At 38.0% G+C, this 18,967-nt stretch overlaps 1 protein-coding gene across 2 annotated transcripts in view; it reads left to right on the top strand.

Moving 5' to 3' along the window:
- The window catches only part of SHTN1 (shootin 1), a 96,030-nt gene that overhangs the window by 8,489 nt on the left and 68,574 nt on the right, over positions 1-18,967 (top strand). For both annotated transcript variants that reach the window (XM_024756086.1, XM_024756085.1), the window contains exons 2-3: positions 5,173-5,225; positions 15,005-15,065. In XM_024756086.1, the coding sequence (XP_024611854.1) occupies positions 5,173-5,225; positions 15,005-15,065 (114 nt within the window). The remainder of the gene's footprint in view (positions 1-5,172; positions 5,226-15,004; positions 15,066-18,967) is intronic.

Genomic DNA, 18,967 nt, shown 5'->3' with positions numbered 1-18,967 from the left:
TGTGCAGAAGTGAATAATGTCCTAATTGAACATTATCTGTTATGACTTATGTCTTCATACCCCATTAGTAAGAGATGTTTCAAGGCTCCATGGGCCTCAAAGATGTAAACTCAGTGGATGAGAATATACATTAGAAGATCTCATGAGGCAGTGTTTTTCTGGTTACATTTGATGGCTATTTAAAGCTTCATTTTTATTAAGTATCTTGTAACATATGATTTAAGAGGCCCTTTTAATATGGGGAGGAAAGTATGTGCTCTTTCATGATTTGTTCATGTGAAGACCTAGATCCATTCTTCCTCCTTCCTGAATTTAACACACATTTATCAAGTGCCTACAATATGCCAGGCATTGTGCTAGAAGAGGGCGTCTGGATGCATAAAGACATAGTCTCCAACCTAGAGGGTTACTCCTGGTCTAGTGCTTTAGCACACTGCACACAGTAGCGCTCATAAATGTTTTGTACATGGTTGACCTTTAGGGTCAGTAGACTGGTTCTGCTTCCACCATTCCTTACTGTGGGATTTGACCTTTCTATGCATTTGTGTCTTCACTTTTAAAGGGGAGATGTTAATATTTGGCTTAATTGCTCTACATCACAGAGTTATATGAACCACTCATTTCATTCAACATAGGCATAGACTCTGTGCTTTGTATTCTGCTGAGTGTAAGGTATATAGCAAGGAATTGAGTGGGAGAAAAGACAAGAAAACAGACCTGTGTTCAGACAACTTATAATGTTGCATGTAGATGCTCCAGTAGAGATCTATGAACAGTATACTTTGGTAGTATATTAGAAATATAAATGCTGATTTTTGCCCCCATTATATGGGGAGAGTTTCTTAGAAGAAATGACAGTTGAACTGCATTGAAAAGGAGGAGGTAGGGAAGATGCGGAAGGAAAGACCTTGCAGGCAGAAGGGAAAATATTTGTAAAGACACTTGGGTATGAAAGGTCTTAGAGGGTTTAGGGAAGCATTGGGACTTTGGGTATGATGGAGTGAGTGTGGTCTCTGATTGGGGAGAGGAGAGGAGAGTGGGGTTCCCAGGTGGTGAAGCTAACATCTTTGGTGGTTTTTAAACACGAGAACGAAATAAGCAGGTTTCTTTGTTACAGTGCTAAGGAGTATCTACCTTGTAAAGAATGAACTTGGCGTAGAGGGAAGCTAGAAGCTAGATGAGAGGGTTTTGCTATTATTGAGGGTCAGAAATAGGGCAGAGATACTGGCGATAGAGGAAGGGCAGATTGGAGAGACATTTTGAGATCTGAGCAGTTGATGATCCTTTGGTGGTGGGGGAAAGTGGGGAATCAAGGGTGATCCTGAGGTACTAGCTTGAGAACTAGGTAGATGATGGTCCTGTATACAGGAAGTAAGAGGTTTGGGTGAAATGGAATTGATGAGTTCACTTTCTAACATGTTGAGTTTGAGGTACTTGTAAGGTATATGGACAGAGATGTCTAGAACTGTACTGTTCAGTAGAACTTTCAGCTGCGATGGAAGTGCTCTGTGGCCACTAGCCACACGTAGCTATTGAGCACTTGAAATGTGGTGAGAGCAGGTGAAGAGCTGAATTTTAAATTTTATTTAATTTTAATTAATGTAAATGTAAGTAGCCACATGTGGCTAGTGGCTACCATATTTGACAGTGCAAGTCTAGACAGTGTTGGTTGGAAATACTGATCTGGAGCTAATGCTAGGATAGGGTGGTTAAGCTTCCTGGGTCTGAGAGGTTTTCAGGGGCACTGGACTCTAAGATGCTGAAACTGCAAAAGGCCCAGGCAAGTTGATTGTTGCTCACCCTAGCCAGAGGTGTTATTGGCCTGTAATTCTGAACTTTAGTTGTCATGTTTCTCAAACAACTAAGTCTACTCAGCTGCTTCCTGGGATGGCTGTGTCATGGTTTGCAGCTTGTAAAGAAAATTCTGTTTCTTGGCCTTAGTGGGTTAGAATATAGAACCAGCATGATTCTTGAAGCACATGCTTTGCCTGATATTCTCCTTGTTTTCTCCACATTTTCCTTTTTCTTCCATTCTATACTCCTATGTAGTGAGTCCCCTCTTTGGCTGCACATTAAAATCACCTGGGGTGCTTACCTCTTAAATACGGATGTCCAAGGTCCACCTAGTTAAATGAGAATCTTGGGTTGGGGGTGAGTGGAGAGGAGGCTAGAGAGCTGTAGGATTTAAAAGCTCCCCTGGTGATTCTAATGTGCAGCCAGGATTGAAAAGTACAGCTTCAGACATGCTTCCACTTCTTTGCCACCTTCTTTTTTTACTACAACAAACTACAGTTGATCTTTAACCCCCTCTCTCCTCCTTTTCTTTGGTGGAAGGTAGTAGTACTTAGGATTTCAGAGATTTTCTGCTCTGCCATCTTTCAGGTCATGTATCACCGAAGTAAGCCTGAGACCGAAGGCATTAGGGAGCAGCCTGATCTCTTGCTGTATCAGTAATGATAACCTTTGTTTAACATGCGTTCAGCATTTAATATGCCTAAGCACTCTTGTTGCATGTTAGCTCACCTACTCTTAATAAGAACACTATGAGAGATGTACAGTTATTATTCCTATTTTCCAGATGAGGAATCTGAGACGCAGAGAGTAACCAGTTTGCCCAAGGTACCTGACTAAGTGAAGTGCTTGGGCTGCACTTTTAAATTGCTGTGCTGTGTGACTTTACAGTATAGTGAACTATGCTGTATCTGTAAATGCAAGGGATGAAGTCTTCCCAAGCTGCAGATGTCTTTCACATGACAGAGAATTGGTCAAAATCATTTCTTCTTTTTTTATTAATTCAAAATTTGGAGGATCTCTCTCATTAAATCACTTGAGTTTCACAGCTTATGTTAGAAATTTTGAAGCTGTGAGCCAGCTGTAAAATGATAAGGCTTTCTCTGTGACCCTTTGGCATTGCCAAAAGAGAAGAAGCTGAATAACATAGGTCATTATAGTTTTTACCAGTTTTGCTAAAGATGCGGTTACACATGTTTTCACTATGATATATGTGAATATTGTTTAGGGCAGTAATTTGGTTTTTTTAAATTCAAAGAAATAAAAATATAAATAAATATTTTTCGTTTATGCCCAATTCCCCAACTGCCCCTTCCCACTACCAAATGGTTGAATTCTTCCCATACTTTTCCTCTCCTTTCCCTGTACTTGGCTTCATTTTTTTTTTTTTAAGTTGCTTACAGTCACGGAAAGCATACTTTCTGTTGTTTCCATTAAGATATGATAGGTAAAGATTCATAATTAATGCTTTTCATAAAGACCCAGTAATTGGGAGTCTATAGTGTTTCGCCTGGATTCTGTTGGCATTATAATGGAAGAACAGTGTCGGTATTTTTAAAAAGGCCTTCATAGCCGTTATATGGTGCTTTAAATAGGAAAAAAAAATTTCTTACTGTCTTTTTTTTTTCTGTATGTCTGTAAAGTAGGTCATCAGGAATAGAGTGGTAAATCAATTCTGATTTTTCAACTTTATCTAAAGATACTTCTAAATGTCAAGTAAACGAAAGCAAAGTCTCTCAATAAAGTATTTATGTTTTGAAACAATATTAGATGTAGTAATAAGATTTGGGACCATGACCATAGACTACCTAATGATGTAAGTGCGTATTTTTAGAATCTCTTAGTTCATGTTTCTTTTTGTTAGAAAAAGGAGGGGGAGGGACATTTTATTGAATTTTCAGAACCGAGGACAATTTATTTCATACTCATTGGTTGGGGTTTGTCTGATGGAGGCTGATAAGGAGCTGGTGTGCAGAGGGCTTCATTCTGTGATCAATCAAATCTTTTCTGTTGAAACTGTAATGATTTTTAAAAGGGCTGTATCTTTACATGTATACATTTAGCTATTTTATGGGCTACCTAATTTTCAAAGATTAGAAAATTTTTTTCAAAAAAAAGATTCTTTTTTGAGTGTGGCTTCAATAAAATGTCCATTAATTCTTATTTAGATGGTTATGAAGTGCTGATAAAACTTCGGGCCATTGATGGTATAGTCTCATAAATATTTGTTTATTTGAATTGGATTTTAAGATTTCGGTCTGGTCATCATAGTAACTATTCTAAACCCTTCAGATCCCTGTTGAAAGGAACAGCATATACTTTACCATCTGAATCGTTCTGGTGGTATTCTCTGCTCCAGTGGTTAGAATCATACACTTTGGAATTAATGACCAGATTATATGGAATGTTCTTGAAACCACTGGTTTCATATTTTTAATTGATATCTTCAGGTTCTTCATAGAAATAGGAAGCTCTGTTTGTCTTTTTTTTTTTTTTTTTTAAAGAAAAACTTAGTAGATAAATCCCAATGAAAATTTTTTAAAGTAAAAGTATAAAAATCCAAACTTGATTATTGTCTGGCTCTCTGGTGCCAGTCAAAATGCTGGTCTGGGAGTGGGCAGCGGTTCTGCTGGGTCCACCTTAGACATTCTGCTCCATCATTAGTCCTAAATCAGTCTCTGTCTTCCCACCATACACTCTAAATGGCACATTCTCAACTGTGAGGCTATCTAAAAATGGTGCTTTGGCTAAGAGATGAATGTGGGAGTTCAGCTTGCTTTTCTGGCAGTGGAGGATTTTAAGTAGAAAACTGCTGCTTTTCCCACATAGCTGGAAATAGTTCCAGATAATTCACATATTTTTCTAATTTAGTGAAATGAATCTGGCTGGGATCTGGTCATGGCTTGGCGGTTGATGATCTTGCAGTGCCTGAAAATAGTTGTTCTTAGCTGAATGCTCATAGCAGAAACTTTCCCCTGTGGATAAAGAAGATATGTGACATTGAGTTTATTTTCTGGAGGCTAATCTTAAATAAACCTGTGATTACAGCACCACAGACTAATCTTGCTGGAAGGAACTTCAGGGACACCAACCTGTCACAAGTGCTGAACATCAAAGATGAGAAGTGTCTTGTCATAGGCACTTATGACTCATAGGTCTTCCTAATAACCCAGGAGAACTGAAATTCGGCTCCGTGGGCTCACATCTGCTCTGGTCTCTTCTTCTTCCTTATTCTTAAAAGCAGGAGCCCTTCTTCTGTGGCCTCTTCTCCACCCCACCCAGAACCTTGTAAATAGACAATAGGGGTTAGTTGGGTTCCCAGGTTTTCCCATAGTAAACTTTTGATAGCATTATAACATTGCTTTCCTTTTTTTCTTTTAGCAATAGGTGAATATGAAGACCTCAGAGCAGAGAACCAGAAGACAAAGGAGAAGGTTTGTACTTTACCCTTTCTTTCCTCTCTTACTTGTGTAAAAGCCTAGACAGCATGGTGCATTGTTCTGCCACCAATTTCAGTTAAATGTGAATGAGAGTGGTTTTTAAAATTTCTTTTCTCCTGCATGTGTGGTTCAGGCTAATATCAACTCCAGGCTCCAGATGGTAAAGAATAGCAGGCATGCCACAGTGGGCGCTGCTCTGGGAGATTAACTACACGGCTAAATGTGCAGCAAGGCACCAAGCCAAGCAACTCAAGCCCCCAAGAATTGTACTTTTTCCAGCAGTCAGATTTGGGATTCTAGTGATGGAATTGAAGGCCTGAGACATTTACCTTTTGGGTTGAGACATATTAGATCTGGAGAGAACTCTTTGGAATTAGTCATTGGTGTTTAGCTCAGATGCTTCCCTAAACCCTTTGTATGTTTGCTTCCTCTAAGTATATGAATAATCTATTGGAAGTTGAAAAACACCCAATGTGAAGATGGTGAAGCGTGGTGAATATTTTCCTGGGCTCTGGCAGTTTTATTTTTTAACGGTTAAATAATTAAATTCTCCTTACCTTTATGTCTCTGGACATATCCATTTAAGATTCATGAGTGTTCTGTTTTGTTTTGTTTGGTTTTGCTGTACGTGGGCCTCTCACTGCTGTGGCCTCTCCTGTTGCGGAGCACAGACTCCGGACGGACGCGCAGGCTCAGCGGCCATGGCTTACGGGCCCAGCCGCTCCACGGCATGTGGGATCCTCCCAGGCCGGGGCACGAACCCGTGTCACCTAGCATCAGCAGGCGGACTCTCAACCACTGTGCCACCATGAGTGTTTTTTTAATATATATCTTTTTTTCCCTATAAGTTTAGGGAAGGGACATACAGAAGGGAAGGCTAAAGAAAGTAGAGGGACTGAGTAGAAAATGAAAAGGAGAGAGAGGGGGAACTGTCCATTATTGTTATTTAGATATAAATGAAACTTATTTTAAAAATTTAAAATTTCTATTTTTAGAAATTTGTTTGATAGACCAGATATTTCAAAGCATAACATCCATGGTGGAAAATTAATAAGACAGGTCCTTCGTGGTTATGAAAGAAGGTACACATCATTATGCAACCTTGTCTTTAAAATTTCAGAGTAAGAAATGTAATGAAAATTGGCAGTGAGCTAAATATTTGTAAAACTTGTGGCACGTTTGTGGATATTTATTGAACTCTTAAAAATCATATTTAACTTTTTTACTCGTATTAATTTGCTACCTATATAGATGTTGGTGTGGTGGTATTAATGGTAAGTCCTCTAGTTCAAAGCACATTATAATAGATTTTTAGATTGTTATTTTTCACCCACGTTTCATGCTCCTTTGCTCATTTGTAAATAAATCTTTGGTTTATTTTTGAAATAAAATTTTTATTTAAAAATTTATTTATATTTGAAATTTTAAGTATCTTCCCTTACTTTCACTAGGCAATTCAGGGAATGGTGGGGGTGGGGTGATGAGAATATCTGTGATAGAAGGTGGCTGGTACATGCGTCTCTAATATGGTAAGGAGGTCACAGAAAACAGTTTGACAAGATTTCTCATTCTAACATAACCACACAAAATCACAGATGTCCCGAGGATGCCAGCAGGTGGGGAGTATATGCTTAGATCTTGGGTCCCTGTTGTCCCATAATTTTAAAGCAAAGCTAATGGGTGAAGCTTATGCCAGATAGCTTGAGCCTTCTTCCGTAAGATACCCAGCCATCTTCCAGCTCTAGGAGAAGGAGCCAAGACGTTATCAGTCAATTGAGTCTCTTCCATATATGTTCCTGGTCCAAGGGGGGAAGAGCAAAACAAGTTGGAAGGGTTAATTCAGGAGAACTCCTTGGTTTAACCTGGAAGATAGGAGGAGGGAAAGCAAACAAGTGTCTTCATTTGATGAAGAAAGAAGGATATAGAAGAATGTGAATAACATAAGAGGAAAAAGAGTAAATTTTTTGTTTTCTCTTATCCTTCTTTAATCCTTGCTTACTTGTAGACCTAGCATTGCCCTAAAGATAGTAGATGTTTTATAAACATCCGTTATTAGTGATGATGATGGTTGTTTAACTGCGAGCCACTTCCTGCAGTGAGTTTTTATGTGAACCATCTGTTATACAAGTGAATTGTAGGTAAGATGCATTTGGCAAAACAAGGATTAAAAATTACCTTAGCCCATTACCTGTTTACATGTTTCTCTACACAGAGTATGTCCTGATACTTTTGTAACATCTGTATTGATGTGCTTCTGTACTTATTCTTTAAAAATAACTATTAACAGAAATGGGAAGAAAAGAAATGAAAGCAATATGGAATGCTGTGTGGTTGGGTAAAACAAAATAGGATGGTTTTAAGTTTACCGCACTCTGTTTATCTTGTGTTAAAAGACTAGTAGGCTTATTACTGCAGATTTTTCCCCGAAATGGGGGCTGTATTACAAAGGAGGGAAGCCTATAATAAAAGCCTTTTTAATACAGCACAGAATGAGTAAAAGCAGCTTTAGTTCTGGAGGTGGTAAATGGAGAACACCATTTTCTCTGGCAAAGCACTCTCTGTGCCTGGCTGTGTGAGCTTTGTCCAGTCCCCATCAGCAAATATTCATGGCCATTCTTACCTCGTGACCCCAAACGAGTTCAGTTAAATCAGTCAAGGATAGGAATCTAAAGTAAGAGTCTTTTGCCATAGTTAATTTGATGTGGGGAAATTTTGCAGAAGTGTAAGCGACCAGAAAAATAAATGTCAAGTTTTTTCCTTCTGTGTGTCCACATTAAGTCTAAACATCTTTGTTGTCAGGTCATGAACCTTATCAATGGGAAGAGACAGTGGGTGTGATTCCTTTGGGTAGATCTTTTTATGCCCTGTTTAGAATCTTCTCTGTTGAGACAAGTGGTAGGACATGAATTTCCTCAGAACAGGTGGTTGCTTAAGAGACTGTTTTTTTAAGAAGCTACTGTGGGTCATGTACATTCCCTTATCTCCCTTATCTGATGCTCCAAACAACCCTGTGCCAGCTCTATTTCACAGAAAACAGGACCTCAGGGCTTAACAGAGTCTAGATTCAGACAGGGTATTCTAACCAAAAATACTAAGTTTGAAGCAGGTAAACCTAGGGGATCTAATTGACTTTTTCCCCAAAGGTCTTGGTTTTATTCTTAATTTTTTATTGTTAGCCCATGAGTTTTCCACAACAAATTATCAGACTCAATACTTTTCTGGATCATTTGTCTTCATCATCTATTGGTTTGTATTTAAAAACTGAAAGTTAAATATCAAATCAGTCTTACATCAGAAAAATTCTCAGCGTGCGTGTGCCTCTGTGTGTTTGTGTGTGTGCGTGCGTGCACATGTGTATAGATTCTGACATAATGCATTCCGAGGGTAAGAGTAGGAGATTTGGGAGGGTGGGCCAGTGTTTTAATGATCTTTTCCTTTGCAGTTCTCCCTTTTTAAGAACAATATAATGCTGATCATTTTGTGGTTTTTATCAGTGTCTTTGAGGATGGAATCAGGATCTGAGTTGATAAGGAAAACTTTGCTGAATGCCTTCTGAGTACTGGGATATAAAGAAAAATATACGAAGGTCCCACTCTAGAATAAAACTACTCTAATGAGGGACGCAGGCAAATTGACAAATAACTGTGATAAATTGTACATATAAGTGAATGCTTAGAGTTTAGGGGTGGGATGGGAAAAGAACAAAAAGACAAGGTTCCTACTCAATTCCGTGTGACTAACTCTTATCTCTTAATGCTTGGATTAAATGTGGCTTACTTTTTTTCTTTCTCTCACAAGCAGAATTGTCGCCTCTTTGTAATGAAACATCTGTATATTTCTTATGCACTTACCACATTTTATCAACCAAAATTCATTATCAAAATATTATATAGGGTACATGTAAGATATCTGGGTTGGATTAAACTGTAAAAGCTTCAGTTTTGTTTTTTTTAGACATCAAGATAGGTGGAGATTATGGAAAGGGTGCTACTTATTTTTTGCCCAGTTTCTAAATAGCATTATCAACAATATGTTAAAAAGTGAGAAGGCCTATCACATTGAAGTCAACAACCCTTCCAAATTATTTTTGGGGTAAAGAAAAATAGAGGACTTGTATATTTTGAAGTCAACCAAATGAAGTTTTACTCTGCTTGTGAAGCAATCATCATATTTAAATATGTTAGTCATGCTTCTACAATTGAAGGGCATTCTCTTATGACTCATTCAGGATCTTTGTCATAGCTGTTTGTGGTTTTTTTCCTATATGGTGGGGGCAAAGCTTTTTTGAGCTTTTAATGGAATAGCTTTCACATTTCTCAGAGTGGTGGGGGCAGTGTGGAGTGTGCATAAAAAGAAGGAAATCTGTAGAATAGAAGAATGTCTGCCTTTGAACAGTAAGTATTTATGTTTAATTCTATGTTCCGAGATCGAGTTTTGAAATGAATAAATGTTTAAGTGGCTGATTAGAAGTCGTTTGGGTGAGCTACTGTAACACTGCATCAGGCGGTTCTGTCAGCTTGCCAGGAACAATGAATGAAAAGGGAATGAGACAGACACTTTCCAAGACTTAGGTTTCAAGAAGCAAGATAGATGATACTGTTTGCATCTTGGCTCAGTTGTCTATTGTTAAAATTTCTTCATCTTTTGTAAATTTCAGAGGTGAAGGTCCCAAAGTATTTTATTTAAAAAAAATCAGTAAAGAAGCCACTTTAAAGAGCAAGATATGCATCCATTATGCTAACTGTTCATGCATAATACATTCACATACATGCAGTTTCTTTAGAGCAGAGTGGCAAGTGGTTGTGCCAGAGAAAAAGTAATTACTTAGCAGTTTGAAAGTGAAAATGAGTCTCTTATTAACAGCAATCTATCCAGAAACAAAGAGCAAGGATCTCTGTTCTGATGACATGTGTTTCCATCTAACACACAATACCTAGAATTTGGAGAATGCTGTAAGACAGCTTTAGGGGACAGTTACTACTTTATTGCCTGTGAAAATTGGAGGGAAAGAACTTTGAATTGGAAGAAAGAACACTACCAAAAGAGAAAGAGAGTGAAAAGAATTCCATCCTAGTGGGAATGATTTAATTTATTGTGTTCTTTAAGGATAAGCACAGCTGAGTTCTAGCCAAACTTACAGAGGTGGAACAATAGAATTGTTAATTTTTACTAAAAATGATTTGATGGTCCTCGAACTGCATCACCAAATATTCTAAAACAGGTAAATATGGACAATTCTGATGCTTTGCCTGTTTAAACTTTTAAATATTGTAACTGGACATAAAAGGAATGAAGTTCAAGACAAATAAGTAAAAAATGGTGTGGAGTTGAGACCTTTTCAGACTTAATGTTGTAGCCTCTGCTGTATGTTCCTGTAGTGCAGTACTTCTCTCATTATGGCAAGTGTTCTTATAAATTGCTTGTTTCACTGTTGATCTTTCTTGGTTGATCATAACTTTTGTGAGAGCACATTGCCTATTATGTTCCCCACTGTATTTTCTCTGCTTAACATAGAACCTGTTTGAATAATTTGTTCAATACTTGGAGGAAGGAAATAAAGGCATTCAGTGATTACAGTAGATGCCTGCTTAGAAGTCTAATTCAGTCAACTGTATGGTAGTTGTCTTTGTGTAGATTGCCTACTCTGTTGCTGTCCTGTGTATGCAGTGCATGTGTGTACTTCTTGGGCCCCACACTGGCCTTTCTGTAGGCTGGCAACTCTTTGTTGCATTTGTGTGTCATGGAGATAAAAATGAATGTTTATGTTAGTGGAAGTTAGACATAATTCAGAATATTGGGGGTTTTCTTGCATAAAATATACACACAGCAAAATATAAAGATATCTTAGTACCTACAATTATCTGTGCTTCTGCTGAGCCCCATTAAGCAGACATTTTAGTACAAACAGCAGTTGGATGATATGCGAGGCAGAAAGAACAGAGCTGCCCATTTCGGTCAGGGATAGGGGAATACCAATACACACTGGAAAGACTTTCCTTCACAAATCAGTCTGCCAATGCTTTGAGATGCTGGTTTAGTTTCAGAAGCCAGGTATCTGCCTGGATGAGCCTCAAGGAAGAGTTCTGGAAAACAGCCAGGGCTTCTAATATGAAGAGCTTTCAAAAGCAGCAAGGCTAACGTCCTGCCAATTCACCACTTCATGAAGAGCCAAAATAGAGACTCTAGAATTGATGTAATGTGATCCAACTTGCTTAAACCAGCCAGCACTCGTGCTGCTGGGTTCTACTCCAGCCTTGAGCTACAGAGAATCGTTGAGCATCGTAATTAAGGGACGTGGGCCCAAGAACATCTGTTGCTATTGCAGAGTCTTCACGAGCAATTCTCACACAAAAAGAAGCAGTTTCTACAAATGATGCAGCTGCGTGAGCAGGAGAGAGGAAGGGGTAGGATGGGTGAGGGGCTTCTGTGGGATGTAAAGATACAACGTTCTTCCAAAAAGGCCCGGAATCTTTGCTACTTTCTCTCTGTTGGTAGATCGAGAGAAAGGTTACAAGATATTTTTCTGGGTTCATCTAAAATGATGAAATAAGTAGATGTTTGGATTTCTGCTTAGTAAACGTGTACGTCCTTCATATTTTGCTCAGCTCTGGTTGGAATAAATAAGTTGCTTTTGCAGCATGTGTAAATCCCCGCCCCCCACAATACACACCCCTTTCAGTATCCATAGCAGATGGTAAATTCTGTGGCTGCCAGTTCTATCATAATATGGTTGCAGAAAATAGAAAGCACAGCAACATGAAGACCTCTGATAGAACACAGCTGGTGTTGGGAGACTGCTTCTGAATCTGCTGGTGATGACTATAGAGTTAGTGTGAAAGCACATAGCTGGACTGTAGAAACTTGTTACTTGAATGTTGGGATGAGACTGTGATGTTGAGACCTGTTATTAACCAAAGCATGTCTACCTGGGCCTTACGAGCGAAGAGCATGGGCCATGGGTGGGCAGACTGGCAGGGTGGTGGGGAAGTACAAGGGGAACAGGTACCACATTCTAGAAAATGAGAGGAGCGTTCCTGAAACAGCTGGCTAGCACGCTCATGAAGTTAGGTGTTACACTATCTGGTGGGGGAAGGATCTCATAAACGTATTTGAGAATCCAGGACTCTATAGAGTGTTTAGAATTTTAAACACCAAAAGACAATAAATACAATTTACATGTGAAGTTGGGACTAGAAACTGTATTAGACAGAATTACCTTTTTACAGAAGTTAAATTGACACAAGAAAACTTCAATGAAAGGATATGGCTTTTCCTTTAGAAAATGGTCCTGCCTGACCCCTCTTGTGGAGGGTGTAGGTCAGTATTTAGTAAATAGCTTTGCTAGTTTAACACCGTGTACTCGTTTCATGTACTCTAGCCAGAATGGATTTACCCAAATGAACAGAGATAGGTTTTTAAAACTAAAGCTTTTAGAAAGTTTCAGTTCCTGAGAGACTGACGTACAAAACTGAACTGCTTTCTTAATTTTTTTATTTTAAAAATATTTTAAAAGCATAGAAAAGGGCGGAGAATAATATAACAAATACACACCTCACAGAATTAGCTTATTTTTTTTTGAAATTTAAAAAGAAAAAAGAATGCTACAGATAAAATTGAAGGTCCTTTGTGTCACCCAGCCCTAGACCCCTTCCCCTCCCTATCTTTTAAGAGGCAGCTACTGTTACGTATTTTGTGTGTATCCTTCTAGTTCATGTTTTTATGTTTTTATATATACCATATGTATTGGGAAATATACAGATACAATATAAATAAAGTGTTTTTGTGTGCTTAAGGTATCATTTGATATATATTCTATAATTCCTTTTACTCAACATTATGGTTTCTGAGGTTTATCTATGTTGATACATTTAACTTCAGTTTATTCATTTTCATTTATAGTGTATTATATGGATATACCATGATTTATTGTTATTATAAATGCAGAACATGTTTGTATAGATCATTTTGTACACATTGCTAGAGATTCTAGAATCTAGAAGTAGAATTGCTGAGTCATAGGGTATGTACAATTCCAATTTTGTTAGTTTATTTCCAAAAGTAGTTATGCTAGTTGACATTTCATCTGCAGTATGTGAGAGTATCCTACATCTGATCCCAGACTTTTCCAGTTTTTGCCAGTCTATTAGATGAGAATATCACTTACTATTTTAATTTGGGTTTTCCCAATTATCAGTGGCATCATAATTTTTTAGCCATTGACATTTGGAAATAAAAATATCCAAAGGTGTGAAATCCCAAAAAACATATCCCAGATGTGTTTTTCTGACATGGTAGTATTAAAATATAACTTTGTTCATATGGTCCTCTTAGTATAATAGTACTCCCACACAATTAAAATTTTAATTATCATTCTAATAGCTAAAATCACTTTTTAAAGTTTTAGATATTTTTGATGAAAATCTTCCTAAAATGTGTTTTACTTCCTATTTTGTGAAAATCGGGGTGAATTGAATTCAGTGCTCATAATGAATGTTAGGTTTTTAAAAAATTCATTAATGTCTACAGAGCCAGTTTAGATACTTGTTTCTGTACCTGATACCCTAAAAGATCCTCATGCTTTAATAAGTTATTTTTGCCTTCCCTCCTTTTAATTTGCTACCTTTTTCTATTCAGAATTCTAAGGATACATGGATGGTTTTTTCTTGAGTGAGAGAGTGCATGGGAAGTTGGGCAGCAGTTTGCCTCCAGGCAGTGGTCACTTCCAGTGTGCCCCCAGGGTTCTGGATAATTGAAACTGCGCAGTTTCAGGAATCTGACCTGCGGATGAGTGGGGTTTTTACTGTGTCAGCAAAATACCTACTTAAAAAGAGGCACAAATATTCTCTTAAAGAATGAATACATTTTAACTCAAGGATGTTAAATTGGTCTGTTACTGAAGAGATAATGAGCCTGGAAGGTGACTCATTATCTTAGAACGTCTGAGAAAATTGGCCAGATACAAGTGTTACAAATATCATGCTGGTGAGCAGTAACAAATACCGTGTGGCCATTCATGCCTTTTTTTCCCTTCGTATATTTTTTTTCTTTTTAAAATTATTCTATTTTTCTTCTTTTTTATTGAACTATAGTTGATTTACAATATTGTGTTAATTTTATGTGTAGAGCAGAGTGATTCTGTTGTATGTGTGTGTGTATTCTTTTCCATTAGGTTATTACAAGATGTTGAATATAGTTCCCTGCGCTATACAGTAAATCCTTGTTGTTTATCTATTTTATATATAGTGATATGTATCTGTTAATCCCGTACTCCTAATTTATCTCCGCCCTCTCCCTTTTGGTAACCGTAAGTTTGTTTTCTATGTCTGTGTGTCTGTTTCTGTTTTGTAAATAAGTTCATTTGTATTATTTTTTAGATTCCACATATAAGTGATATCATATATTTATCTCTGTCTGACTTACTTCACTTGGTATAGGAATCCCTAGGTCCATCCATATTGCTGCAAATGGCACTATTTCTTTTTTATGGCTGAATGATATTCCATGGTATACATATCACATATCTTCTATATCCATTCATCTGTTGATGGACACTTAGGTTGCTTCCATGTCTTAGCGATTGTACATAGTGCTGTTATGAACACTGGGGGTGCATGTATCTTTTTGAATTAGAGTTTTTGTCTTTTCTGGATATATCATTAATGCTTTTTTAAGATTTTTATTTTTTGTTTTCATAAAATTGTTTATGTTTGCTCTTTCTTGTCTTTCCAAACTTATGATATAAAGTTAACATTTCTGTTTTTTTCTCATTTCAGTGTGACAAAATTAGGCAAGAACGAGATGAAGCGGTTAAAAAACTGGAGGAATTTCAGAAAAGTATGTAAGCATTTCAGTGGAATTGTTCTAACACATACAACTGTGCTTTGGGATTATGTGGGTAGACGTGTACCCTGTGTTTAGTTGCTGATGCATTGGGCATCCAAGAAAGGAAGAATTGTCTTCCTATTTGCCCAGAAAGTGCTCTGGCATTACTGTGATTTTTAAAGAAATGGATTGAGCATTATTGTTTCATAAGTATGTTATTTATATATATATATAAAACACAGTTTGTGCTTGTTATAAAAAATTTTACTATACAGAACAGTTAAAAGAGAGCAAATTTGTTATCTTCACTCTTTGAGAAAAGCCAACATTAGTATTTTATAGTCTTCCTTTCCTGATCTTTTATCTGTGAAATATATGTATCAACAAAAAATACAGTCATGCTTTGCATTCAGTTTTATAGCCTACTCTTTTCAGTAAACAGTATATTATAGTCATCTTTGCATGTCAGTAGAGATATGTATATCAGTTTTTAGTGTTGCCCATAGTATTCTATTATATGATAGTACCGTAATTTATTTAAACAATTCTTCAGTGATAGATGGATTATTTCTGGTTTTTAGTAATTATCAATAATGCCATGACAAGTATTCTTATACATACATTTTTACAGTGGTCTGGTTAGTTCCTTAGGTTAATTTATGGAAAAGGAATTCTAGGTTTACAGAACTATACATTTTTAGGAGTTTGAATGGTTGAAATAGCCCTCTCACCAAGGAAAGTTATATTCCCACAAAAGCTTTAATAATCTTCTTAATTTTTGCTATGTTATTTTTTATGTGATGTAAATCTGTTATTACTTCATCCCCTAAAATAGAACATATCTGATCACACTCAGAAGGATCAGAAGGAAATAAGTCACGGGAAAGGGCCAGACCTTAGCAGGGAGAGTGACCCTCCCCCTTAGAAGCAGGGCCTTTGTCCATCCTTCTGCAGATGCCGTGTTAGTCAGGTTGTTTGATTATATCATAAAGCGTTGACTTGGTAACTACACCGCAAAGCATTTTATTCTTGCTGAAGGTAAAGCAGCTATAAAAATGCAGCATTATAGTGAAATTTCAATAGCCAGTTTATTTCAGGTATCTGGCTGTAACGAGGAAAACCAAAAGGGAATATTGTTGATAAAACCTATCTTTGGTGGCCAATATGCTATGACAGAACTTTTTTATCTGTGAATGTGTGGATTGTAGCTGTTTAGGACCTTCTCCTTCCCTAATGCAGGATTAATGGGACATTCTTACACTTGAACTGACACTGGGTTACAGCTTCAAGAGTTACACCATTGACATAGTTACCAGTTAATGTGTTTGAATTAGTTATTGATATTGGATTGGCATACTCTGTGCAGTGGGAATAGTTCGAATTCTTATGGTTGGAGTTATAAAATGTTTTGGTCCAGGTAGGTAGTAGGGATTTTACCTCTTGCATTATGCAGAAATGGAAGCAACTTCCTACCAAATCAGTCTACCTTTAGAGTAACATGTGAACTTTGCTTTCATCTACCATTTCTCTTTTCCATTTCTCTTCCTCTAAATACCTTTGATAGTTTTAAAAATTTACATTTTTCCTTATGAGCAACTCAAAGCTTGAAAGAAATCATCTTTATTGTTGTTTTCATTCAGTTTTTACCTTTACTACATCAACCTAATTTAAGTTTGGATGGCAGGAAAACAGAGTATTAACTCTTCACTCAGTCTCAAAAGAACAGAAAATGGAGACTAAGAAAACTTTAAATATTTGTTTAAAAATTGAGTTAAATGGTTCACGACTTTAGAACATAGAGTAGAATTTCAGATTTGGAAGGGAATGAGGCAGTTTTCACCAGTAAAAAGCACCATTTGGTGTGAATCCCTATAGCCCTGAGCAATTCCTTCATTAGTAAAAATGGAATAGATGACCCTACCTTATAGGCTGTTCGAGGATTAAATGAGATAATCCATGTAAAAAGTGCTGAACACAGTGCTTGGCACTATAGTAAGTGCTCAATAAATACTAGTTGCGGGCTTCCCTGGTGGCGCAGTCATTGAGAGTCCGCCTGCCGATGCAGGGGACACGGGTTCGTTCCCCAGTCTGGGAAGATCCCACATGCCGCGGAGCGGCTGGGCCCGTGAGCCATGGCCGCTGAGCCTGCGCGTCCGGAGCCTGTGCTCCGCAACAGGAGAGGCCACAACAGTGAGAGGCCCGTGTACTGCAAAAAAACAAAAAAAAAACTAGTTGCTGCTACCACCATCTCATTTACTGCACCATCCAGGGCTTGACTGCCCTTCAGTATTATGAGTTTGTTTCATTTACCATTCATGAATTAGTTTCTGAACACCAGTCTCCACATTTGGACAGCTCCAGGGGAAGGTTTCTTTTGGTACTAAGTTGAAATCTGCCTTCCTGTAATGTTTACCTAGTTCTAGTTCTGGTTCTCCAGGTGTAGGAAGAGCAGCCGAATGAGGGTCAGGAAGAGCTTTGTTAGGCTGTTGGGATCAACTCTTCCTAGCTTGGCATACTTGTCGTAGCTGGTTTTGCCCATATTTCCGTGTGATTCTTGGCCCTCTGCCAGCTCTTCCCGAGCCTTTCTCCTGTCTTTCTGGACGGAGTACACCATTGACTGCATAGTAAAGCCATGTTGCCCAGAAAGACAGATTTCTGTGAAAGTGAAAGTAAGTAAAGTTCTTTCATGTCTTTTAGGCCACAACACTAGATCCCCTGCTCTGTTTTAGCGCCTACCAATTTTCCTGCATACCTGCTAGCTTTCATGGCTGTTTTCTCACTACGTGAAAACCTTTCTAAGTAATCTGATATTGCACGAGAACTTATGGTATGTTTGCCACGTATACTTTAGAGATATCCTGCATGTAAATATTGCTGAGAGTTGGCTGGATGGAGAGGAGTTTTGCTCAAGAAGCAGCATCATTGGTGATGTCATTTTTAAATATGAGGAATTAGAAAAGAACATAGAAAATTGAAGTCATCTAGAAATAGCTTTAGGTGGCCTTTACCAGTTAGAACTCTGTAATCTGGGATATGTTCCTTAACTTCTCTGGGCCTCAGTGTTCTCAAATACAAAATTGCTATAATAATACCTACTTCCTAAGATGGTTGTGAGGATTTACGAGTGGACACACGTAAAGGGGTTTAGCACACGACAGAAACATAGTTGGCCTGATAAACAATGATAGTGGTTGTTTCCTAAGCAGTTCTGTACTACAGAGAACATTCCTGTAAAAAGGTATTCACACGTGAACTTAGGCCTGAGACATTTTTTCAGTCATCAGACAAACACAAGTATGAATAACTGCTTTGTACATAGCATTGTGCTAGGTGCAAGAGAGTCAGCCATGAGTGAAGAAAGTCTCTGCTGATGCTCAGTTAGTAGAAGACAAAACAAGTTAAAAGAACCCCAGTTCCCCTACAGTGTGATGTATTCTATGATGGCAAGTATGTAACAATGTTTTGGGGTCATAGAACAGGAGAGATAGACTTTGCTAATTCAACTAGACTGATAGAAGCAATAATTGATACTCCTTTAGGGTATACTTCTGAGTTCCCAGAGTCATTAAGAAAAACTTTTATTATGGAAAGTGTCAAGCTTGTACAAAGTGAGAAAAAGTATAATGAACCCCCATGTACCCATCACATAGCTTCAGAAGTTGTCTTCTTGGGCTTCCCTGGTGGTGCAGTGGTTGAAAGTCTGCCTGCCGATGCAGGGGTACATGGGTTCGTGCCCCGGTCTGGGAAGATCCCACATGCCGCGGAGCGGCTGGGCCTGTGAGCCATGGCCGCTGAGCCTGCGCGTCCGGAGCCTGTACACTGCAATGGGAGACACCACAACAGTGAGAGGCCCGCATACCCAAAAAAAAAAAAAAAGAAGTTGTCTTCTTCTATGCATCCATATACTTACTGTC

This window comes from Neophocaena asiaeorientalis, unplaced genomic scaffold, assembly GCF_003031525.2.
Source record: "Neophocaena asiaeorientalis asiaeorientalis breed wild unplaced genomic scaffold, Neophocaena_asiaeorientalis_V1.1 scaffold85, whole genome shotgun sequence".
NCBI lineage: Eukaryota > Metazoa > Chordata > Mammalia > Artiodactyla > Phocoenidae > Neophocaena > Neophocaena asiaeorientalis.
The sequence above is the reverse complement of the archived record's forward strand: the minus strand, read 5'-3'. Positions and strand labels throughout refer to the sequence as shown.